The sequence below is a fragment of the Gouania willdenowi genome, chromosome 22, assembly GCF_900634775.1.
Source record: "Gouania willdenowi chromosome 22, fGouWil2.1, whole genome shotgun sequence".
Taxonomy (NCBI): Eukaryota; Metazoa; Chordata; class Actinopteri; order Blenniiformes; family Gobiesocidae; genus Gouania; species Gouania willdenowi.
In genome coordinates this window covers 30090588-30116852 of record NC_041065.1, presented here as the reverse complement: position 1 = coordinate 30116852, position 26265 = coordinate 30090588, and the positions used below count along the sequence as shown (strand labels likewise).

Below are 26265 nucleotides of genomic sequence, written 5' to 3'. Positions count from 1 at the left end.
CCCTAACCCAAGGGGTGGACTTGCTTATTTTTTTTGGTCAAAAATGGTACAAACGTGGAAAAAGCGTGGGAAGAAAAGAGTGAAAAGTGACTAAAATGGGGCAAAAGTAGTCAAGAGTGGCCAAAAAATGGGCAGATAAAGAGGAACCAGGTGGTATGTCATAGCAAAGGGTAGTTTAAATGGGCAAAATGTGGCAAACAATAGTGAAAAAGGACAAAATGTGGCAAATAACAGTGAAAAATGGCAAAAATGTGAAACAAAAAGTAGGGAAAAAGTTAAACAAGTGGTATTTATTGGGCAAAAGTTAGCTTATTTGGATGTAAATTGGCCAAAAATGTTTAAGAATGTTTAACAAGCTGTTAAAGTTTTTAAAGGAACTTGCAAAAATTGACAAATTATAGGAAAAAAGAGATATTTGTTGGCAAAAGTTAACCTAAGTCAGACCTTTTTGAAAAGGGGCAAAAATGGGACAAAGTAAGTTGGAAAATGGCCAAAGGAAATGTGAAAAAAGTTTCCCTCTTTTAAGGTTTTCTGGGGGAATAATGATAAAAATTAAGAGATAAAAAGTTGAGCATCACTGACTTAATAACGGCCTCTACATGGTGTCGCTGATAATGTAGTGGCTGGTCTGGACAGAAAAAGCCAGGGTGAATTTTTTGTCTCAGTCCACCACTGCCTAACCCCACGAGATCCTAACCCAAAAAATGCCAACATAGCTCCAAAGTTGTCATCATTTAGCGACACTTATTGATAACCTTCATGACGCCTTACGAATAAAACTTTAAGTAAAGTGTTACCAAATATTTTCTTCCAGTTTAAATTCATTGTAGATGTTTTAGGAGCATCGTCTGAATTTGATGAGTTTCTGGAAAGCCTGTTTGAACTCGTCGTTGAACGCCGTGTAGATGATAGGGTTGATGAGGGAGTTTAAGTATCCCAACCAGGTGAATATGTCAAACAGGACGGGATCGAACCAGCACTCCTCACACATGGCCATCACCAGCGTGTCCACGAAGAACGGCAGCCAACAGACGATGAAAGCTCCCAGGATGATGCCCAGAGTCTTGGTCGCTTTCCTTTCCCGTGCCGCGCACAGTCGTTTCCTCTCCAGCACGCTGTCCGCCAGCTTCACTTTCACACTGTTCACCAGCAGCGGCGAGCCCCCGCCCGTGGAGTGGTGGTGTCCTTCCTGGTGGGAGGCGGAGTTTAGAGAACAGAGTGAGGAGCCGGCGGAGGTCTGGATGAGCTGCGCAGTGGTGAAACGTTTCCCAGACGATGCCGGCATCTTGAAAATGCGAGAGCGCGCCGCGACGTAGATCCTCCCGTAGAGGATGACGAGGAGTATTGTTGGAACGTAGAAGGCGCCGAAGGTAGAGTACAGGGTGTAGGAGAGCTGATCCGTATTCACCACACACTCCTTCAGCTCCTCGTGGGCCTTGGCCTGCCGCCAGAAAAGAGGAGGCATGGAAATCGATATCGAGATCACCCAAACCACCCCAACCATGACCCCGGCCCGACCCATGGTGCGGCGTTTGGAATACTCCAGCGCGTCTGTGATGGCCCAGTAACGGTCCAACGCAATCACACACAGGTGCAAGATGGACGCCGTGCAGAAGGTGATGTCGGACGACAGCCAGATGTCACAAACGATCTGACCCAGAGACCACGTCTTGGTGACCGTGTAGACGATGCTAATGGGCATCACCAAGATGGACACCAACAGGTCCGTGACGGCGAGAGAGCCGATCAGGAAGTTTGCAGGCGTGTGGAGCTTCCTGGTCAGGAAGATGGTGGCGATGACAAAGGCGTTTGAAAGCGCGGATGCCAGAGTGACGACTGCCAGCAGCACGGACAAGGACACCTGCAGAGCGAGCAGAGAAGACTCGCTCCAGGGTGGAACCGTGGTGGTGGTGGTGGCAGGAGTGTTGGTGAGGTTACTGGTGAAGTAGTCCAAGGAGCTGTTGTTCAACTCCATCTCAAATCCAAGCCTGTTTCACACCTTTTTCCTGGAAATTTAACGACAAGTCCAACGCTCTACAGCCATAGCTGAGCGCCACTGCAGAATAACTGTTTTTAAATCCTGTTATTCTGCTTATATGCAGTTGATTTATAGTCTTTAAAAAAAATCCACCACCTATGATTTAGATGTAAAACTCAAACTCCCAAGTGCATTTTAAATCCTGCAGTGAAAGAAAAAGGACAAAACACAGGATATAATATAAGTCAGTTAGGCCTTGAAAGATATTTTCATATTTAAGCAGATATGTGTCCTAATGCTTGTATTATGCTTGTTCATGTGGGGGGGGGGGGTTACATTTTGAAATCTGGTATGTTTGCGTGATTTTTTTGTGATTAACTTATGACTTGCATTCTCTTCTGCCACAATGGAAACAAAATCAAAAGTAAAATAATCAGTAGTGAAACGTCATGGACAGCAAAGTCTAAACACAATAGTGCAAAGAGCTGTTCATCCAATCTGTTTAAAACCTTTTTTTGCCTGGAAATTTATTTAAGTCAGTTTGTCCTTTGAAGATATTTTCATATTCAAGCAGATATTTATCCTAATGCTAACATTCTGCTTGTTCGTGTGCCAGGATATTTGAGCCGTTGGCTAGATGGCCCAAGGACATGGCATTGGTTGCTATTTTTTAAAATTGTAACAAAGTTCTCAGTTCTGTCCCTCCAAAATTAACTAATAAATACATAAATGTGTGGCTTGCAGGGCGGAATGCTATGATGGGGTAGTTACCTTTTGAAATCTGGCTTGTTTGCCTGATTTTCTGTGATCAACTTGTGACTTGCATTCTCTTCTGCCACAATAGAAACCCGTTGAAAAGTAGAATAATTAGAAGTGAAACGTCATGGCCAGCAAAGCCTAAACACAGTAGTCCATGGAGCTGTTCATCCAATCCAGTTTCAAACCTTTTTTCCTGGCCATAGCTGAGCGTCACTGCAGAATAACTGTTTTGAATCCTGTTATTCTTCTTATTTGCAGTTGATTTTTAGTCTTTTTTTAAAAAAAAAACACCATTCCAGTCCACCACCTATGATTCAGATGTAAAATTCAAGTGGTGATTAGACAGCTTGCACCTCCTGGGCTAATTTGTCCATTTCACTACTTCAATTACGATTTTCCTCCTCTTGTGTATTAGTGGTGGAGCCGAACCACTAATCTGTATTCAGTGCTCATCTGAGAAACACGTCTTTTCTCTCTTCCTCATGCTCTTATCACATCTCCAACTGCCAGCTTGCCAGCAGCTACACCTTCAGCTCAAACGCTCATATCAAGCCACTGCTTTAATGGGCTCCTCCTTTTCAATAAAGCTAAGCGGGGAACTGTATGCAGGGAGATGACGACAACAGATACAAAGCTTTGCTCGCACACTGTCTCTTTTTTTTTTCTTCTTCAAGTCCATGTGACGCCTTCTGCAATCGAGTGTTGGGATGAAACTTGGCATTTACGGAGTAGAAAGTCCAAATGTTAGAGATTGTAGACGTGTGCAGTGAACACAGTAATACAGCAGAATGTTGTCTTCAGTCTTTCATTGTTTAAAGACTCGGTATTAACTGTTCTTCTTCACTACATTTTAACTGTCGAGTCTCTGACGACTAGAAGGTTCTTCCTGGTCTTTCAGGCACGTTTCCCAAGCACGATTTAATCCTGCAGTGAAAGAAAAAGGACAAAACACAGGATGTAATATAAGTCAGTTGGTGCTTCAAAGATATTTTCATATTCAAGCAGATGTATACCCTAATGCTAGCATTCTGCTTGTTCATGTGCCATCCCAGCATATCTTTCTGTGTTGCAGGTTGGAATAAGTGGTTACTATTGCTGGGGTAGTTATATTTTTTCCATTAAAAAAAATCTAATTAATTAGAGACTTTTTAATCTTGATTAATCTCAAATAATATCAATTAATTGCATAATGACATTTGACACGAGAAGCAACTATTTTCCAATTTAAATGGATTTTGGTATACGATTGAATCAATGAAAACAATAAATGAGCTTAAACAACATGTTATTTATTTTTATCACTGAGTGCTAACATAATGTGTAATATGAGTAAAGAATATTATGATTGCATTGTTCACAAAGTACATACTTAAAGGCACACCGTGTAACTTTTGGCCACTAGGGGCGCTAGACCGTTAACTTTCCTCAAGCGCCCCTAGTGGCCGCAAACGCCGCAGCACTGTCGCAAAAATCAATTGTCAGTCAGTCGGGCCAGCGTCCCTTGTCTTTTGATTGTGTATGCACACAGTAGTTGACCTGGAACTCCAAGATAAGGATTGGCTTTAAGGGCTGGGGTGCAGCCGCCACCGCCACCGCCGCCTTCCTCTCCACGCCGCTGGATGCCGACTTCAGCTCTACTGGCAGTTTGTTCCACTTTTTTGCAGCATCACCATGTTTACTGTGAGCTCTGGGCTCCACTATCTGATCTGTGTCCATAGATCTGAGAGACCTGCTGGGTTCATACCTGACTAACATGTCACTGATGTATTCTGGACCAAACCCATTCACACATTTATACACCAGCAGCAGAACTTTAAAGTCTATTCTGAGGCTGACTGGGAGCCAGTGTAAAGACTTTAAAACTGGAGTAATGTGTTCTGATCTCTTTGTTCTGGTTCAGACCTGAGCTGCAGCGTTCTGAACCAGCAGTAGATGTTTGATGCTCTTTTGGGGGATTCCTGTCAGAAGACCATTACAATAGTCCAGTCTGCTGGAGATAAAAGCATGGACCAGTTTCTCCTGATCTTTCTGAGCCATTAAACCTTTCACTCTGGAGATGTTCTTTAGGTGGTAGAAGATGTTTTTGTGATAGATTTGATCTGACTGCTGGATGTCAGATCTGAGTCAATCATAACATCAAGGTTTTTGACTTGGTCTTTAACTTTTAAAGATCGAGACTCAAGATACTTGCTGATATCAGTCCTCTTTTCCTTGTTACCAAAGACAATCACCTCCATCTTGTCATGGTTTAGTTGAAGGAAGTTTTCACTCATTCAGCAGTTTACTTTTTCTAAACAGTCACACAACACCTCAATGGGAGCATAGCAGTGACGTGTAGTCAGGGTAGGCAAGGTAAGCAGTGCCTACCCAAGGGTGAATTCATATTTTGATTATTTGTTTTAATTATAATATAATTATAAATTATTTATTTTTCCATTTCCTGCAGTACATATAAGTTTGAAAGTGTCAGCATGTTGTGCTTTTCATAACCCAAATGACTAAACATCGCTAAACATTTCTACATAACAGTTGATAAGTTGGGTAAGACGATGCTATCTGTAGCAGCGCTTCTAGCCCCGCCTACATCCTCTACCACCGAGAGTGATCATTTGTCCAGTAGAATCATTTATCCACTGACTTGGTTAATTTGTCACTCATGTCATCTGGTCCAGTGTGATTGGAGACACTGTCTACTAAAACTAGGACAATGTTATAGGTGGACTGCATTAAATCGTGCATTAAAAAAAGAGTTCCGCACGGTTTGGAGTGCAAAAAAACACTAATTAATTTTTTTGTAATCAATGATAAAGTCCAGGCACTAATTTTGAAATCTGGTTTATTTATGTGATTTTATGAGATTAATTTATGACTTGCATTCTCTTTCAATAGAAACAAATTTAAAAAGTAGAGTATGGGTAATCACGGGTGAACCTGGCCAGTAAAGCTTTCTCCGTTTGGCCTAAACACATTCAGGTACAGACACAAGTTAAATGTAATTTGATTATTTAGTGTATCGATTACATAATCAGACAGTTTGAAATAATCAGCTGACATTTATGTCTATAGATGGCCCTGGGAAACTTTCTCAAACATCTGAGTGATTTAAGCAACAGTCATTAACTTTAGCCTATAAAGGCCAGAAGTGATTATTCTGGCTTTTGGACAGATGACAGATAAAACATGATTGGATAGAAACTCCATTATGAATGTACAACACCTGAAGCAGAACAAAATTATGAATGATAAATTACCATATAATTGACACACGTTCACACAAAGAATCGGAGAGGCGTTAAAACGCTCTACGTTTGTTCAGTATGTCTGCTGTGTTTGTCCTGGTGTGGACATGTAAACAAAGTCTAGAGCAGATCAATCAGGTGAATTCTAGAGTATTTCTTTTGACCGGATTCAGAGTGTTTCCAATCAAAGTCGAGATGAAAAATGTTAACTGTAAACACTCGGGCTGTGTTCCAAATGTCATACTAACGTACTTCTTATACTCAGTTGGACGTCATTAGTATGTCAGGTGTTAAAATATTGAGTACGTAAAAAATACCGGAATGTATACTATATGGGGAAATTTTTATGCACGGTGGGCACATTAGTCATACTAAACCGCTCCATGATGCATTGAGCGTAATGTAAAATCATCCCGGCAACGGCTTCAAGATAAAAATCAAACATCACCTTTTCAAAATAAAAGCATCTCTTCTTGTCTTCCATTAGTTTTTAACGCTTTTGTAAATAGGACTCTTGTTTTGAAGTAAAGAGGAAGCTTTGTCAGTAGCACAATGGAGGGTCTCCAAAAATGTCGGAACAAAATGTGTCTATCTGAGTTTTATGGGTCAAATGAGAACATGTTGATATTCTACTTGGTCACTTTCTCACTTAAAAATGTTTTCAGAACTTTCAAAGTAAAGGTGGCGAATCAACGGAGATATTTAGCCTCAGTGTGAATCAGGTTTTTGTAGGTTCCAAATGCATCTTTGGAAACTTAGACATATACTTCAGTGGGAACGGCCATCCTCCTAATCACACTTAGAATATATAGTAGACTGTATATACTCATTGAGTTTGCAGTGTATAGTATGGAGTGTGATATTTCCAACATAGCCAAACACAGGAAGTGTTGAAGATAAGGTAGAGTGCAGGTCATTGTGGATGAGCAGGTCAACAACAAACCCCCCAAAAGCACTTCAATTTGTTGCTGCTGGTGCTCACTTTGACCAACAGATGAGAGCCTCTTCTTCTCATTTCTGTTTGTCTGCTCAGTGAAAACTCTACGCTAGTAATGGCGCCTCTAGTGTTGTAGAACTCAAAACCAGTCTTGGTCTCGAGATCAGATTTTAAAGATCTTGATCTTGTCTCGGACTCAAAAGCATTTTCACCACGTCATGTCTGGGTCTAGGAATGCCCTTAGTCGGGTTTTTCCATCACCACCAGCACAGACCAGCACTGATTTCTAATAATAAGGAGAAGAACTTGGTAAAAACGATAAATACCTTCAATTCATGCATTAATCCGCTGTGATTTTTCTATTTTGTTATTAAACTCTTTCATGTAGGCATTTGATGTTATTTATAGTTAAACAGTTTCTGATGAATTAATGTTGAAATTTCAATGAAAACATTTCCTATTGGCTCACTGATTGCTCAGATACCTCTAAACACTTACTGTACATTCACCTAACAAATAAACTGAGAGACTTTTACATGTTGTGCTTTGAAATAGTTCCAGACCTTTGTTTTTGTCTGTCAAATGTATTTTAACTGTAGAACTTTGTCTTGGTTTTTGAAAACGTATTGTTATGATCTTGTCTTGGTGCACTCTGGCCACGGGTAAGTTTTGATTCTCTGATCTTGAGTACAACACTTGGCGCTCCCAAGCAACTAGCTTACGCAATTGCATCAGAGGCTGTTTGAAGCCGATTGCTGTGAACAAAAAAAACGGAGCCAACTCAAGGCGATTGCTTTGGTCAGAGAAAAGGTGATAATTCCATCTTAAACCCAGGTCTGTGATTCTCAACGTGTTAAGCTTTGCTGGCCCTAATGGTCGACCTACGACACAAACACCAAAGCACGGCAGGCAGGCATCAGAGCTTCCCACATCCTTTGGAAAAAACCAGAGTGGATGTACACGTTAATGGACTAGTGTGCATGGAAACAACATTTCACTAGAATGAGTAAGTCAGCTTCACTAGAGATATTAGGTGTACTGTATGTAATGACAGAATAATATTAATCACATAAATAAGCAAAAAAGTTTACATTATTCCAAAACGTTCATTTTCTTTTTCTTTTATTTTGAAATAATATGTTATGGTTTCATTTATTCAGGCAACTTTTTTCAGGAAATGTCCTTATGACACAAGAATAAGGACACGTGTCGCTTTCATAAGAACAAATGAAAGGAATCAGTAGATGCGTTGATGCAATCAGTGGATGCCTCTGAGGAAGACTGATGGTTGGCAGTTATAACATGTTGGGAGATTAAAGTTAATGTCAAACAAAATTTCCTGAAAAAAGTTGAAATAATAAATGAATAAATGGAACCTTAATGTTTTTATATTTGTATGTGTGGTAACCTGTTAATTGTTATTTTTATTTTTTTTCTTTCTTTCTCTCTAGCTGTAACTGTATATTCAGCTTTGTTTTTACTGTTTAATATTAATGTTTTTTCCTTTCTGTGACTTCTTATTGATGGTGAATTTGGTTCATCTTTTTTTCTTCAATTGTGTAAAAGCCTTGTCAGAAAAATAAAAAAATCATGACCGTGTAAAAAAGAATTTCATTTAATTTGGTTGAAACAAGAACAGGTTTGCAGGAGAAGTGATTGCACTTGATTGACAGTTATTTCTGATATTTCACACATCCACAGTTTATGAAGCGTGAAGGGGAAATCAGTCGATATTACAGCTGAGGAACAAGTAAGCCTGTTGGTTCCTGTAATGACAGATGTTTGCTTTTTCACGTCCAACTCATCCCTGTGCCAACAATTCATCAGAAAAGATGGATTTCTCTCTGTGTGTTAGTTCCGACAAATCACCTTCGTTCATTGAAGTAGTGAATGACAGCCGAGCTCTTCACAGGGATTATTGTGAAAACAAAAAGCATTTTAATTTGTAGATTACAAACCACCTTGTTATTTCATTCCCTGCATGTTTCCAAACACCGGATTAACAAAATGCATTTTTATTAAGTCTATCATGTCCGATTTGATTGAAGAAAACTACGATTGCACTTGATGTGTGGGTTTCTGACAAAAAAAAAAAACTTAATTATCAACTTCATAACATACAATCTCAACGCCAGCTCATCAATCTAATGGATTTTATTAGTAAAAATGGATTCATAAAAATATACTTTAAAGAAATTCCCAATAATGACATGTGTCCCACAGTGGACAAGCAAAATGTTTCTCTCAAAAACAAGTAAAATATTATCTCAATGCCCTGAACGTATCAATAGACATGTCTATTGATACGTTTCCGTATCAATAGACACTAGGACTATTGACATAAGTGTAATGTTCCTGTGCTTTCACTGTGTCAGGATGGCTGAGTGGTCTGACTCAATAATCCTTCTTTTCCGCTGCCTTGGGTTCAAAACCTGTTTTTGTCATACATATTTTTTTCATTTTAACATATTTAACACGCCAAAATCCACCTTTAAGAAGACATATGTATGAAAAAAATTAACATTTTAGAGTATTTCCTGGTTTCGGGTTAGGGTTAGGGCTAAAATAGAAGGGTTAGCGGGGTAGCTAAAAATAAATATGAGCTAAATTAAAACTGACGGTACTTTAAGTCACATGGTGCACGAATCACGTCACCTAAACTGGCCAATGAGGGGTGTGCCGTATGAATAGTCTGGCAGCCTATTCATACGTTTCCGTATGAATAACCACGGCCTTGAATAATTTACTCACTTTTTATAGAAAACACAAACACAAAAAACTTGTTTTGAATGTAAACAGAACAACAAGCCAGTTCTCACTTAGCGTACCCTGTGAAATCATTTTTTGTTTTTTTATGTCTGTTATTATTATCTTTTATCTTTCTTTAAAAAAGCTGCTTGGGCTAAATATTTGGGTTGATACAGCATGGTTAAAACTTCTTGATTTTGTTTGTTGTTGTTGTTTTTAGCTATTTTCCCATTAGCCTCGCTGTAAGTTACCAAATATTGGTAAAACTGAAAACTACACTACCCTACACAGTTCAAAACTAATTTAAAAAAATAAAAAATACTGTGATACTGTGAAACATGAATGTGAAGGATTTACCAATTACATGAAAATCTCTATCTATAAATCTTCTTTTCCTGCTTATAGGTACGCAGACACATTTTGACTCAAGGCATTATCAGTATATCTTTAAAAGAAAACACGTTTTGTTTTTGGTGATTTCTGTAAAAATGTTGAATCAGTACATTAGATAAACTACTCTGAAACCACAGTTTAATAGCTGACGTGTATATATAGAATTATTAGTGATTTTTTTTTCTTTATTTTGTCTCAACTTAAAAAAAGGAGGTCCCACCATCCAATTAAAAAGGTTGGATGTCCTCTACGAAGCCCGTTTGAAATAATTACTGTAGCTCAAAGGAGAGAAAGGAATTAACATCCAATGTAGGGACAGAAATGAACCGTCTGGTTCTCAGAAGGGGTCATTAAATGGTATTTATTGGACATTAAATTGCAATGCAATGGCAGAATTTGTTGGTCAGCCTGTTGTCTTCCCATCTGTGTGGATTCATCAGTTAGCAACAAAGGCTGTTCTGTCTTGAAGCTCCACAGTTACACTTCATTTCACTAATAAAGAGGAGATTAATGAGTGTCCAGTGCAGGCATGGAAAACTGTGTGGCCCCCCAAAGTAAAATGATTCTAAAACACAAACAAAAATTAGCCCAAAAACCCAAAACAACAACAGAAATGCAGAAAAAAAACACACAAAATGACAGAAAAATACACATTAAACAGCAGAAATATTCTGAATGAAAATAAATGTCATGTAAATGTGTGGAAACTCCTAAAACAAACAAACCCTTTGTTATTCTTTGTTGTGTTGATGCTCAGACTGGTCATTATTCTAAATCAGAATCACAATCAGAATGGATTTTATTTGCCAGGCAGTTTAAAACAGCACCAGGAATTTGACTTGGCAGTTGGTGCGAAGAACAAGAAACAAAAAGCAACCCAGAAACATTAATAACTAGAGAGAGCGCAGACCTCCGCCAAGTGATTTATGAAACCCCTGTGCACTATTTTATTTAAATGGTGCCACATTTATTCTTTTTAAGATTTCTCACAAACACGTAAAGAGTACAGCACGAGTACCGGCGGGACGTACACACAATGCACCTCCCTACCACTACAACGTTACCCATAAGCCACGGCCCTTAAAGTTGCAGTTGCTCAGGCACAGCTCACATCCACCATAGATTTCCACGAGTGGTATTTTCTCATTTTTGGTCATTCAGAACATCACCAAAAGCTGACTCAGCATAACGTGCATGGCGCAGTGCCTGACGTTTTTGTTCTTTCTTTGTACGATGTGGATGGTGGCAGAGGGAAAGAAACTGTTTATGTGTCTAGAGGTTCTGGTCCTAATGGACCAAAACCTCCTTCTGGGGGGGTTTGAAACAGTTTGTGACGGGGGTGGGAGGGCTCGGCCACAATCTTTCCTGCACGCCTCAGAGTCCTGGAGGCGTACAGGTCCTAGAGGGAGGGCAGATTGCAGCCGATGACCTTCTCTGCAGAGTGGATGATAAATGCTGACATGTTGATATTGTTGCCCTTGGTTTGTGGCCCCTGCTGCGATAAAAGTTGCCCATTTTATCTACTGAATCTCACACTCTCAACTGTGTGAGTTAGCATTAACTAGGGCCCGAGCACCAACAATAGGACCCTAGTGTAATGAAAGTCGTTTTTATTATTATTCCAACATACAGAAAAGTGATCGCATTTTTGAAGGTCTAAACACGCATATTAGGACTGGCGAAAATTTGTGATTTTTTGGGGGAATTGCACATGTGAATGGCAAAATGACTCAATAGCACCACCTTGAAAATTGGCCTTTTAAAGGAGTTAATACAATTAGTTTCATGTACAGCTATGAAATTTGATACCCATGTGTATCACGACAAGACCAACAAAATTGCCTCATCAACCCTTTACTCAAAATGCAACAGGAAGCCACCATTTTGAGCGAACTGTGAGGATTTTGTTCATTTTCAAGATACATTTAAAGACACACAGTTACTCCAAAACACTTCAAATTTGGCCTGTGTATACAACAGGCTATTGTTATTAAAAATCATCAAAATCTTCTACAAAAGTCTAAGGGCGTCACCCTGGTGGCGTCCTTAACGTTGATGTTTCACCATCAAACATCAGGTGCTGCTTATCTAACCTCAGCATGCTCCAATCTGCGTCACATCCATATGTCACTATCCATTCACAGTCATAGCGCCACCTCCTGGCAACAGCAAATGGCATGTTTTACACATTGATGTGCTGTTATTAGCTGGTTGACCGTATTCATCTCAAATATGGTGACATAAGTTTTAAGGCATTGATGATGATTCATGCAGAAAACTGTGGCCAATTGTCAAACACCTCGTCTGTGGCAGATTTCAATGTCTCGCCATGTCTGAACACATTCACATTTTGCAATGTATTCATAGTCCTAGCGCCACAGATTGGTAACAGGAAATTTGAAGCACAACATTTTCAGTTACAATCGCTCCAAACTTGATGATATAAACCTTAAAAATGCTCAGCTGAATTTTGAGACCTTGACAATGCTACCGTGTAAAGCCTTTTGTTCACACAACGCTGTTGTCATGGCGATGCATTTTCAATGCAAAACCAAAAAAAAACACTTTTTGACAGCTTGGGAATTCAAACCAAAATTGGCACACACATCACAATCGACTAATCGAAAGAAACTGTGCACGTCTCAGGAGTGCATGTGCTACAGCGCCCCCTGCAGTATTTTTAAATATTAGCCCCCACATGAAATCTCACAGACCAAACAGACACAGAGACAAGACAGACAGACACACACAACGTCCTCCTTTCACCCACCATTGGAATGATATATAAATATACGTCTTGCATCCAACACTGCACTGTTAAAGTACTTCACAAATTCATATTTTTATTCTAAACATACAACATGGTTGTGTTATACAATGATCTTGACAATAAAGTTGAATTTTTTTAGATTTAAATATTCCTCTTAGCAGCCTATTCACTTGGATGATGTGCTACGCTTATGGAAGTTATTAAGAGTTTGTAGACCTAAGTAGATGCTAATTAATTATAGCAGCTTTTGTTTGTACGCCAAAAGAATTTGTTATGGTTTAACCCAACCGTCATACATAGTCATAGCGCCACCTATTGGTAAAAGGAAATCATAGGCACTATATTTGCACAGAACATTGCAGGAAAGTTTGTGATATAATCCTTGAAAATGATCACCTACGTCTCAACACTTTAACATTTCTGCCACGTCCCGACATGCGTGTGGTTGCGAGGGTCCGTTGAACGCTGCTTGCATATTTAATATTACTATTATTTTTGCTCTTAATATGCACTGCTGTACTTACTGCTCAATTTTGAACACATATTGTTTTCTAATCATACGTTTAGTGGCAGTGCAGCTTGTCAAATCACCCAAACAAGAGTCAATGGCAAACTTTATCTCTTTAAAGGGGACATATCATGCTAAAGCCACTTTTTTAGCCCTTAAATGCCTTTTGTTGTATATTTAGAGTGTTTAGAAGTACAGAAAAGTTCAAATTAGTCTCTTTAGGTGCTCTGATGATATCTTTATATTCTGTTTTGGTCACATTTTGCAATCTGTTTCGATTTTTCTATTCTCTATTATGTTTTTTGAACAATAACGTCACAGGATTTGCAGTGGAACTGCCAAATTAGGACATCGACTCCAGGCCCAACACTTGGAGCACGTGGAGCAATCCACCATTTTTATTTCTCGCTTTTATTTTGTAGTCCAAGCTCCAGGATGCCGAAGTTACGAGAGGATAAGTCAAAATGTTGGGTTGTTGGATGTAGTCACCCACACGCTTCATTACACCGTCTCCCAGCATCAGAACCTTTTCAAAGTGCCTGGTTGAGTTTTGTTTTTCACAGAAATGTACCCACATCTGTGGGTAAGGTCATTTTTTTGTGCGCGAAGCACTTCAAGGATGACTGCTTCATCAACCTCCACCAGTATAAAGAAGGATTTGCCAAAGACTTTGTCTGATTGAGGGTTCAATTCCTTCTATCTTTGGAGACGACGAACAGAGCACTTCGGTAAGCTGTAAATAACGCTAAAAAGTGTGATGAGACGTCCCTTCCATTGTTTTGTTAGCATTAGCAGTTGCACCGTCTTCATATGTTAGCGCCGTGTGCTCGCTTCATTTTCATCTCGCTCCGCCGGGTCCGACTCTGGCTCGAACATGTAAGGCTGGATGGACAAGTCTTCTGTTGTTGACATTTTGTAAATAATGAGGAATTCAGACCCAAGCATTGCAGTTCCGCTTTATATAGACCACAACTGTATGATTTATATGTAAAAAGGAAGGATTTAAAGGCATGATATGTCTCCATTATGGTCTTCTATACATCTCAATCAGTTAATCAGGTTTATAATGATAAATGTATTAGAAATGATTGTAAAGAAGCAGATGTATTTGTATAGTTTGGGTAAAATAAATGACAGTATTTGTAATTGCAGACACAGCAACAAACCGTGTTTCCTTTTCCTGAAAACTGATGGTGCAGTGATGCAGCAGTGGACCTGCTGGGATGGGAAACAACCATTATCTTTGAACCAATCAACACCACTGACGTTGCACGGCAAATAAGAGGTTAGACTGATTAATTCAGAGTGGAGGAGGTGGAGCTGATGTCAGATATTGCTTAATGCTGCATGTATTTAATGGTAGGGGTTGTCAAAGGAGTCTGTGCTTCCTTTTGTTACCTTGTTGGGACTTGTAGCATTAACTGATGTTCTACTAGTTTAAATTCATAAAATGTCACATCTGGCTTCCTGGTGGAGGTAACTGTAAGGTGTAAAGTAAGGTATTTGGAGTAGGAAGTAGCGTTAATTTTGTCAAACTTTTTGTGGACAACCTTTTATTCTGACTAATTTGTGATTTGTTTCTTATTCGTTGTTTTTCCCTTTGTTTTTTCACTGACAAGAACGTAAATTGAAAAAGAACCAATGACAATTTTCTGTTTTTTTTTTTGTTTTTTTTTACAAAATCTCTGTTTATTATGAACTGACGAGTAAATACGTTACGTATAACAACCATCCCCAATGCCTTTATTCATTGTTTTCCTTTTGAACCAATTATTTGATCGTGACAAATGGAAACTTTCAGGTTTGGAACTTTTTTTCTCACAGGTTGTAGGTAATTTATTCAAAAATACAGAAAATAATAACATGCTTTAGAATTATTTGCTTACAAGAGTAATATGGTACATTCTTAGTATAAATGATTAAACACATAGTTGAAGCTATGCTTACAATGGACTTTTTATTATTGTGACAAACTTCATTTTACAAAATTTAATGAACGATGGCGGAACACAGGCTGTAAAACTGTAAAGTAGTACCATTTTAAAAAGTTAATAAATCAAATATCGCTGGAACTAGCGGTTAGCGGCAATTTGGGGTAAAAGCAGCAAACATGTTGGTTTTAGACAATTTTGAAGTGCGGATTCAGAATCTCCATGTTCCATAGCTGAATTTCAAATCATTTGTGCTCAGTCTCACTTTTTAAATCTTCTTATGGACATTTTTAGCTTAGAGATGATTTCATGCTCAATGATTATCTTTGCACAATATGTTGCATTGGTGATGGGTGGTATGTGATACGCAGAGATTTGTCTGTAATGTAATGTAACTTTAAGGACTAAAATTTGACCAAATTAATAGATATTATCACACTGAAAATCACCTGTTTATTTGTAAAATGCTAAAATATTGGCCAAAATGTGTTGTTTTGGCAGCAATTTAGGTTTTTAATCTTAAAAAAGTAAAGGGTTCAAGTTACAGCTTGGAAACATGGATATTCTGAATCAGCATATACACCCTAATTGACCAAATAAGCTTGGTTCCCCACTTTTACCCCCAAATGATCCTAACACTCATCTTTTTGAGAGGGCCTAGTCTATTAAGCATAGATCTTCTAATAAGCACATGTGAAATATTTGTAAAACAGTGGAGCATCTCTTTAAAGGATATCAATCATTGGATTGTTCACATTTTTCTATACATATACTGTATCTTTTTAACTACTAGAGGTTTCTTTCCCTATTCCTCTCCATTGTAAGAAGAAAATAAAAAACCCTAGCGTGTCAAACCTAATTACTCAACAGTATATCTGATCAGAACAGACAGTTGGTAAATAGAGTCAATAAAAGCACATTCACACACCAGCCAAGACAAAATGGCAACAGAATAAGAAATGCATTTCATGAATTGCTGAGAGGTTTTTATTTCTCTTCAGGTGTGAGGGATTTATCTGCAGCTTTCTATCTGCTTCAACAGCAGGTTTCATCAATCTGTGTGGGTGGGACATGAGCCAAATGCATAAACAGACACATGTACAGTATATAACAGTGTTCCTACACCTCCTGACCATCCACCCACACACATAATAATGTAAGCAAATACCAGTTCATAAGCTAACGTGAGATAATTCCCACAGGTACAGGCAGGTGGACAGTGAAGAGGCTTCAAAAGTCAGCGTTGATGTTTGATGAGTGTTTTAGTGCAAAGAATGGAGGGAAATAAAGTGTAGCATTTACAGCTTGTAATACCAACCTTTGGATTTATTACACAGATCAATGTTTCTCAAATGGAGGTATGTGTACCCCTAGGGATACGCGGTGGCACTAAGGGGGGTAGAGAGAGAGAGAGAGAGAGAGAGAGGGGAAATTATCAAATAAAAGCATTACAAATATGGGGTTTTATAATGTTTTAGTTAAAAATGATAATCACACTGGGTAGTATATTTATATATTAGGGGTGTTGTCAATTTGGCAATATATCGCAATATTACACCGCACGATTCTCGGATCTAATCAAAATGCATCCATATCAATTTTTGTTTTTGTTTTGATTTATTTATTTTTTTACTTTTATTTAACCAGGAAATTTTTTTCAATAAAATCTAAAAAGAAAATACTAACTTTACCTCAATGAAGTTGCACTAAAGTCACATTGCACTGAAGTCAAAGTTGGTTTAAAAGCCACAGGCAGATTGTATGTTATTTTTTCATTTTAAGTTGTTGGCACATGGCATGTTAAAGCCAATGTTTTGAGTATAAAATATGCCAATAAAATATATTTCATACATAATGTTCTCATGAAGGTGTACACATTTACAGATGAGTTGTTTTTTAAATCATATATTTCAAAAAAAAAAATGAAATAATTGCTTTATACTTTAATATCGGGATGTATTGTATCGTGACCTATGTATCGGGATATGAATCATATCGCCAAATGCCATATATATATATATATATATATATATATATATATATATATATATACACACACATACACAATAACAAAAACACACACATTAAGAGAGAAAAATACTTACTTATACCACCAACACACAAAACAACAACAAAGACACAATAAATGAGAAAAATTTTAAATACACAAGATCACTAAAAAATACACAAAAATAACAGAAAAACATACTAAACGACACCAAAACACACACACACACACGCACACGCACACGCACACACACACAGTTAAATAATACCAACAACACATAAAAATTACAACACACACAAAATAAGCAAAAAATATACTGAATAATAAAAAAAAACTAAAACAACAACAAAATACAAAGAAACATACAAAAATAAACAATAGGAGAAAAATATACTGAATAACAAAATAGAACAGACAAACAACAACAACAAACAATTGAAATAAATCTATTCAGGAGGCACTAAATACTGTTTCATTCCACTTATTTACAAAATGAGATTCATTAAATTGTGTGTTATCACTCATTTATTCCATTATTATGCTCTATAGGGGGACTTGAGCCAAAAAGGTTTGAGAGCCACTGACATAGATTATAGTCATGTTTTATGTAAACTGATGAGGAAGAAGCAGCTAATTCTTTGGCTTTCCCTTTTCTTCCCATTTTCATGCTTTTTACATAACAGCCATTTTATATATTATATTATGTGGCTTCTGACTTTTCCAACTTCTTTCTATTCACATCAGCCAAAAATAAACTTGAATAACATGTGAACGACTCCCGTGGTCATTGTGACCTTTGCACAAATGCATTTCCACTCCACGCTAGCATTAGTTTTGTTTGGCGTTTGCATGTGACACGCTTAAAGTGAAACAGGTCCAATGAAATGCGAGGACATCCTGAGAGGCTTTCAGCAGGTTTTTACAGAGAAATACAAAGATTCCTGCCGAGTGTGAAAACAACTATGCACAAGTTTTTGTTTTCTGTCATTATTGACTGACAGGGTCATAAAAATTCCATCATTTGCATATATTTTTAAAGTGATAATCATGGCATAATTATTATTAGCATTTCATTTTCATTAATTTTTAATTATTATTCAGTCCAAACGAGCTGAACAGACAATCCACAACATGCTATCCTGTTTTGTTTTTCTTGCCATTTTATGGTTAAAACATATGGAATGGATTAAAGAATAATCAAAACCTTTTGAAACAAATTAATGTTTTAATTAAGGCCAAAATTGAAATATAATCAGAATCAGAATGTTTTTTTTTTTTTTTTTTTTGGAAATGACATTCAAACTCATACCATTTCAGTGCAAGAAGATACAATATACGCAAGAAAATCATCCTGCAATTGCAGAATAGAAATGAATAAATGTAAAAGTAGAATTAAATAACTGCTCCCTGTTTACAAATATAAAACTTGCATTTCCTACATAAAGGCTTACATTATGCTGTCATTATTATGACATGACACCTGTCATTAGCATGAATAAGGTGTCATGAAGGGTCCCTCCATCTAATCAATCAATCAATCAATCAATCAATCTTTATTTGTATAGCGCCAAATCATAACCAATGGTATCTCAAGGCACTTTACAGTAGAGCAGTCTTAAGGACGGACTCTTCATTTTATGGATACACACATATGCATATATACGTATATACACATACATATGTATCCCACACCCAACATGAATTCATCATGGCGGCAAGGAAAACCTTCTGTTAAGCAGCAGGAACCTTGTGTGGATCCCATTCCTATGATGAACAGCCATCCACGTTATGCTGTGTTGGGTGTGTGCAGAGGAAAGGGTGGAGACAGAGCCGCTGAGTCTCTGTAACTCCACACTGAGGATCCCACGGACCTGCAAGACAAAAGCCAGAAGGAGTACAGGAGCAAACACACAAGGGAGTAAGCAGACATAGAGGGAGTGTTTGAAAGAGGAATGGGACCCTCTCCGGTCCCTCTCTAACCTAAATGACCTCTCTCTTAACGCCCTCTCCAACCTCTCTCCAACCGAGCATGCCAGACCCCCCCCCCCGGCAGTCTATGCCTATTGCATCTTAATTATGAGCTATGAGCTGGTTCCTAACTAAAAGCTTTATCAAAGAGGAATGTTTTGAGCCTAACCTTAAAGGTAGAGAGGGTGTCTGCCCCCCGAACCGTGGTTGGTAGATGGTTCCAGAGAAGTGGGGCCTGATAACTGAAAGCTCTTCCTCCTATACTACTTTTAGAGACAAATGGAACAACGAGTAGTCCAGCAACTAGTAGTCTAACCGAAAAACTCCCAACATAGCTCCAAAGGTGTCATAATTTAGCGAAAAACACTTAATGACAACCTTGATGACACCTATTTCATGCTAATGACAGATAATGACAGCCTTACGTATAAAACTGCAAGTAAAGTGTTACAAATAAAATTATATTTACAGGATCTTCTGAGTCCTTGCTGCAACAGATATGCAGCAAAACCAGGGAATTGCTGGACTGCAGATTGAGCTGCAGTTACGCAGCGGAACAGATACACATCCAGTGGAAATCCAGGCTAAATCCAGACTAAATCCAGGCTAAATCTACACCCTGCTGCTACACTGGAGAATAAAAGTACACACTCCACTTCAGCCAAAGTTTTAAATCAGAGAAAATGTCTCAAAGTGAAGAGTTCAGATGTCAATTGATCAGTTGGTTTTCTTTCACGCAAAGACTCACTTCAGCGAGAAGAACTCCTAATATGCTCACTCACCACAAAGTGGTCAGGGGCGTGAATTACAATCCATCAAAATGTCAGATGACCTTCAGATTTTCCCGTCAACAATGACAAATATTTGGTTAACACAACATCTGATTGACAAGTAAGAAAAGGAACTGGCAAAACTTGGTCAAACAGATCAAAACTTGTTCAACACCAAGTTTTTCAAACAGACTTTAGCATTAGCATTCCCCCAACTATCCGTTCTCTAACAGCACAACTAATATGTAAAAACCTTAGCTCCAACTTGACTCTCATTGTTATTGCTAGTGTTGGCACAGCCTCAATAAATCAGGACAATTCTCCTAAACCTACTTCTCTTCACAGACTGAGTGCTGCAGAGTGGCATGTGTCGGCCCCAGTTTGCCTTTGGCTCTCCAACCTGATCGTACTCAAAAGGCAGGCTACCGGACTCAAAACACCACTTACTTTGTTGTTGTTCTTCTTCTTCATGTGTACACTAGTTAAAATCGTAACTATGTTATTTGTGAACGGATCAGGTAGGTATAATCGATGGATGTGTACGCATTGATACTCGGAGCCTGATTTTCAATTTGGGGCCCCAAAAGAAAGAAGAAAAAACAAAAGTTGGTTGGCAAGACAAAATCAATGGCTCATACCAATATATAAATTGCGCCCATTATTAATACTCCTCCAGTAGTTCTTGTTAGATCGGAATGCAGTTTTGTACTCTATGAATGAATATGATGAGACGCTGAGATCCCTTTTTTTGAAATGGGGTCCACCCCCCATTTCCTGTGATTTCCACATTTATGGGAACATAGTCATGTGATATATCGTTTCAAAGATAATTCGACGTAGATTACGATTATGCCTCGCACAATTCTATTAGGGGCCCGGGGGCCCATTCCCCTTTTTTCAGCAATTTCCATTAAAGTTGTTTTCTCATTTATTTGTAAATCAAATATTGCGACAGTTAATGGTACCAAATCATTGACACATACCAATATATAAATGGGGCCCATTACTCCGTATGTGCCACGGGGGCACCAGGGGGCCCATTTTTTATTTATTTTTTATTTTTTTTTAAATCGGTGGAACCGAGTCATTTGACTGACTGTGTTGATGATGAATTTAAACCGGACTGAGAATCACTTTGCCGTCCTTTCAAGCGCTCTCCCTCCAACCAGTGGTTCTCAACCTTTACAGCCCGTAACCCTCAACCGTCACTGAAGGTGGTTGAACACTGACATGAACACTGAGGAACAGTCATCTGGAGACAGGTGTAAGGTCATTTTCAAGTAGGAAGAATTAGTTTAAAGTGGCAAATAATGGGCATTACAAATGGGACATACCATCGACATTAGCCAGTTTGATGGTTGAAAAGCTTTGTAAATTGGACAAATGTCTGTGGAAGTATTTCAAGAAGAGTGAGGGCCATTTGAATTGAAAGCATTAAACACTGAGACACTGAAAAACAACAGAATAACAAAGTAACAGCTCCGGTTAGGACGACTGTTTGCAACCCTGGAACACGGTTTGAGATCCCAGTGTAAGGTTTTTCTCTTCCTTCTGCACGGATCTTTTATGAGGACAGATGACAAGAGTAATACTATTTCAATGTGGTTTATTCTAGTTACAATTTAAGTTTTAGCATGCCTGATGATCCAGAAACAAGAGTGTAGTGCTGTGCGATATGAAGAAAATGTTTTATCACGATATAGGGAGAGTTATATCATGATAACAATATAGATCCTGATATAGTAATTGTTCCTTAAAATTACAAAAAACTTTGAAAAAAAAATATCCCAAAATAAATGGTACTTCAGAATCTTCTCAATGAAGGAATATTCATGACTTTTGCATATTGTTACATGTGTTCTGATTTGTACATTTGTACGTGGAAATACCATCAGGGGGCACAAAAACCAACAAAAATGGCCGCTGCTATTATTTTAAACTACTTGTAATGAATTTTACATGACTCCATCAAATATCATATATGATAGGTTTTATTAGGTTATATTTTTTAAAGGTTCTTCTAGAGCAGCAGGAGATAAATTAAATCTTCCATTTGTGAGACACGTTTGCAGCTATTTTGCATGGAAGAGTCATTATGGCTGTAGTGACAGTTTGTAACCAGACAAATTAATGAATCCAATCAGTCGGGGGGACCCAATCTGGCTGAAAAAAACAGCGTTTCTCTTCCACATACCATAGTATCCTTTTTCTGCATCTTTGTCAACGCTAAATTAAACACTAAACGCTCCTGTCCGAGCACGGCCTGATGGTAGTTGATGGTAGTTGATGGTAGTTGATGGTAGCTGACGGAAGTTGACGGAAGCTGACGGTAGCTGACGGTAGCTGACGAAAACTGACGGTAGCTAACGGTAGCTGACGGTAGCTGACGGAAGCTGACGGTAGCTGACGGTAGCTGACGGTAGGTGACGGTAGCTGACGGTAGGTGACGGTAGCTGATGGAAGCTGACGAAAGCTGACGGTAGCTGACGGTAGCTGATGAAAGCTGATGGTAGCTGACGGTAGCTGGTGATGGTAGCTGATAGTAGCTGGTGATGGCAGCTGATGGAAGCTGATGGAAGCTGACGGTAGCTGGTGATGGCAGCTGATGGAAGCTGACGGAAGCTGACGGAAGCTGACGGTAGCTGACGGAAGCTGACGGAAGCTGACGGAAGCTGACGGTAGCTGACGGTAGCTGATGATGGTAGCTGATAGTAGCTGGTGATGGTAGCTGATGGTAGCTGATGGAAGCTGATGGAAGCTGATAGTAGCTGATTGGTAGGTGACGGTAGGTGACGGTAGCTGACGGTAGCTGATGGTAGCTGACGGTAGCTGACGGTAGCTGACGGTAGCTGATGATGGTAGCTGATAGTAGCTGGTGATGGTAGCTGATGGTAGCTGATGGAAGCTGATGGAAGCTGATAGTAGCTGATTGGTAGGTGACGGTAGGTGACGGTAGCTGATGGTAGCTGACGGTAGCTGGTGATGGTAGCTGATAGTAGCTGGTGATGGTAGCTGATAGTAGCTGGTGATGGTAGCTGATAGTAGCTGGTGATGGTAGCTGATGGAAGCTGACGGAAGCTGATAGTAGCTGACGGTAGGTGACGGTAGGTGACGGTAGCTACACAAGGAGGACCAACCTCAGTCCTCTAATGGTGCTATAAACTAGTAACTATGGGTGATGTAAACATGCTATTGCAAAGTAGCAGCGTTGCTGTGAGTAAATTAGCCTGATTCATGATATTTTAGCAACAGAGTGGGACCAAGACCACACACAATACATTTGCGATATAAAAGATAGATTATTATATTGTATGGTAGATGTTTTTATATCGCGCTATGATATATATGGTTATATCGCACAACATCATATGAGCGTGGCGCTTTCTATCTGTGTCTATCTCTATCGATTCAATAGTTTAAAAAGCAAGTTAGTTATCTTCATGGCTGGTCCCTCCTATATACCAAAATGAGTCTGGTACAAACACCATCTAGCCATATATCACAGGGCAGACCAACTCTGTCCTGCTCCACTCTCTCAGTGACCATGAGGTCATGTGAAAACGATGCACAATGTTTAAATGTTCAAATCAAAGCAACAGAATGTCAGGGCCAAGCAGAAATAAAAAATATCCTTCACCAGCCAGTGTTATGGTTTAATTGTGGACCATTTTAACTGATTCCATTAGCGTATAGCTAGTTACTGTTGTACCCGACCCAAGCATTAGGCTGTTGTTGTTGATACCGTGTTGGCTTCACTTTGGGAAAGTCATTAAAGTTTTCACACATGAGTCGTTTGTTTACTCTTTAAGTGTGAATGTGACGCTAACACGCTACATTAGTCTGAAGAGAGAGATTCAATGTGGCGCCAATGGACACTTTGGTCAGTTTGTGCAGAATACCAATTGTATAATTTGATTAAAATTGAGACACAGCCAAATTAAGAACAAAATAATTGAGAAATACATACATGATAATACAGAAAGTCAAACAAAACCAACTCCTGCTGCATGTTTGTGTCCACAAATGTCCATCCATCTGTTAACGCATCCATCTTCTAAACTGACATATTGATCAACGTCACGCGTCACAAGCACAATACCTCTCACCAAAAGCTGCAATTGAGCGTACACCACCACAGCCACTCTATCATACTTATATCTAGGTTTGTTTACACAAGCATCCAACACACTGTAATCCTCATGACCTTCATGTAGTATGAGCTGCAAATGTTCTGGTCTGTTGGGGACTGACACTGATTGTCTATTTGGGAGAACAGGTTAATGTCATTTTACATAATAAACAATGATTATTACTTATTCCCCTCCAGCTCAATTATTGTGAAATCAACCAGAACAAAATCGTATTTAACAAACTTGTGTTTTATAATTTAATGCAAGGCTTAGTAAGTTCTTAACCAGTGATGAAAAAAAAAAAAATCTACTAATATTAATGCTGAGGAAGATAAATGTGTTAGCATGTTAGCTTGGTTTGAGACATGCTGAAAGCTTCTGTATTAATGCAATGGTATAGAAACTAAATCCAAAAAACCACAATTATCCATTTATTTATCCATCATGGATCCTTATTCTAAAACAAATTAGAAATTAAATATATATTGTTACGGTGAAATTTACGGTTACCTCGTCTTTGACTTGAAAACACACTCTGTGGTGATAAATGATGAAGACCAGACAGGAGAGATGATGAAGTAATAAAAAAAATGATTTAATCTAAACTAAATAAAAAGGTACAAAGCGGGATAGACAAAGCAGTGGTCTCCTCTGGCCAGAGGAGAGGGCGCAAAGAAGAAGAAGAAGGGCCCAAAAGTTCCTTTCACACACATTTATACCCCACTGTCCCACCTCCCCCCTTCCACAGACAACAAAGAAGAGACCGGGGGGGAAGGTCAGTCTGCCGGAGGTGACACCTCTGATGTCGGGGTGAAAGTTAGATGTGTGTGGGTGTGTGAGTGAGTGTGTGTGTAGGTGAGTGAGTATGTGTGTATGTGTATATGATGTGTGTGTGTGTGTATATGATGTCTGGGGTGGGTTTGGACGTGCTCTGGCCTTCGAGATTAAACTGAGGCCAACTGACATTCCTGTAGAGAAGCTGTATCATGGGAGCATGGGTCCACTGACTTTGCAGGAGGAGGAAAAGACATCAGACAGGCGTGGAAAGTTACAAATTGGGGTATTAAGTTGAATGAGATCAAAAAGCAAATGTATGAGTATACATAATTAATCAATTTTGCCACCACAATATGAAAATTATAGAAAAGTTATTTTTGAAGTCAAGATAAAAAGATTATTGTCGGCAAGTCTTTCTGTCGGTTTCATTTCACATTTTGGAACACTGTGCTGCTTTTACAAAGATCTACTGTACATAACATGGCAGCATATATAACAGGCTTATATAAGTGTGCCATCGTCATGCACTTCCTGTAAAATTGATGAAAATCGATGTATTTTGTCCTCAGTTTGTTTTACTGTATACAAAAGCTGGTTGAGATGCAGCCAATTTTTTTATTTATTCATTTTTCACTAGCGTTTATTCTTTTAGGTTTATTAATAATCATTTGTTCTATACTGTATATGAACCATTTCCTTCTCTCTTTATGTATTTTTTAATTATTTTTGTCATTGTATTCATTTATCTTAACTACTAATATTATTATGTTTCCATTGTGTTTTGGCATTAGCGTAGAACTTTTAAAAAATGAATGAATGTAGAATTTCTGCAGGGCTGTGCTATGGACAGAAAAAGCCTCAGATTTCATAGGACGGGAGTGAAAACAGGAAAGAAGCTGAAAAGACTTAAATATTTCACAAGTGCAGCTGTCAGGGACCTATTGTCAGTCAGAGTATAGATTGTTTTATCAGACCAGGGTATGTAAAGGTGTGATATACAGTATAATAACACATTTGACCAGCATTTTAATTAAAGAGCAAAAAATCAGTAATGACAGTAGGATGATGGACATCATTTAATAATGTACAGGACCAGAATTCAACATCCACACAAAAAACAATAAAACTTATTTAGCTAGTTTGATTACCACCAAAATAGATTAACTTGTAAAATGTTTGATTCATATTAAATCATTACAATATTTGAAGGAGAACTTGATGTTGATTCTAATTCAAGTGTAAAAACCAACAATTTAATGTCAAAGAACAAATGTATCATCAGCATAAAGATGGAATACAGTAGCATCCATTCATCCATCCATCCATCCATCCATCCATTAATCCAATCG

General features: G+C 38.5%; 1 protein-coding gene across 1 annotated transcript in view; it reads right to left on the bottom strand.

The window, feature by feature from the left end:
* Positions 1–225: 225 nt before the first annotated feature.
* htr1d (5-hydroxytryptamine (serotonin) receptor 1D, G protein-coupled) overlaps positions 226–26265 on the bottom strand; it is a 35603-nt gene continuing 9563 nt past the window's right edge. The window contains exons 2-3 of the mRNA XM_028437798.1: positions 2750–3661; positions 226–2180 (exon numbers count right to left, since the gene is read on the bottom strand). Coding sequence (XP_028293599.1) covers positions 836–1975 — 1140 coding nt within the window. The 5' untranslated portion in view covers positions 1976–2180; positions 2750–3661 and the 3' untranslated portion in view covers positions 226–835. The remainder of the gene's footprint in view (positions 2181–2749; positions 3662–26265) is intronic.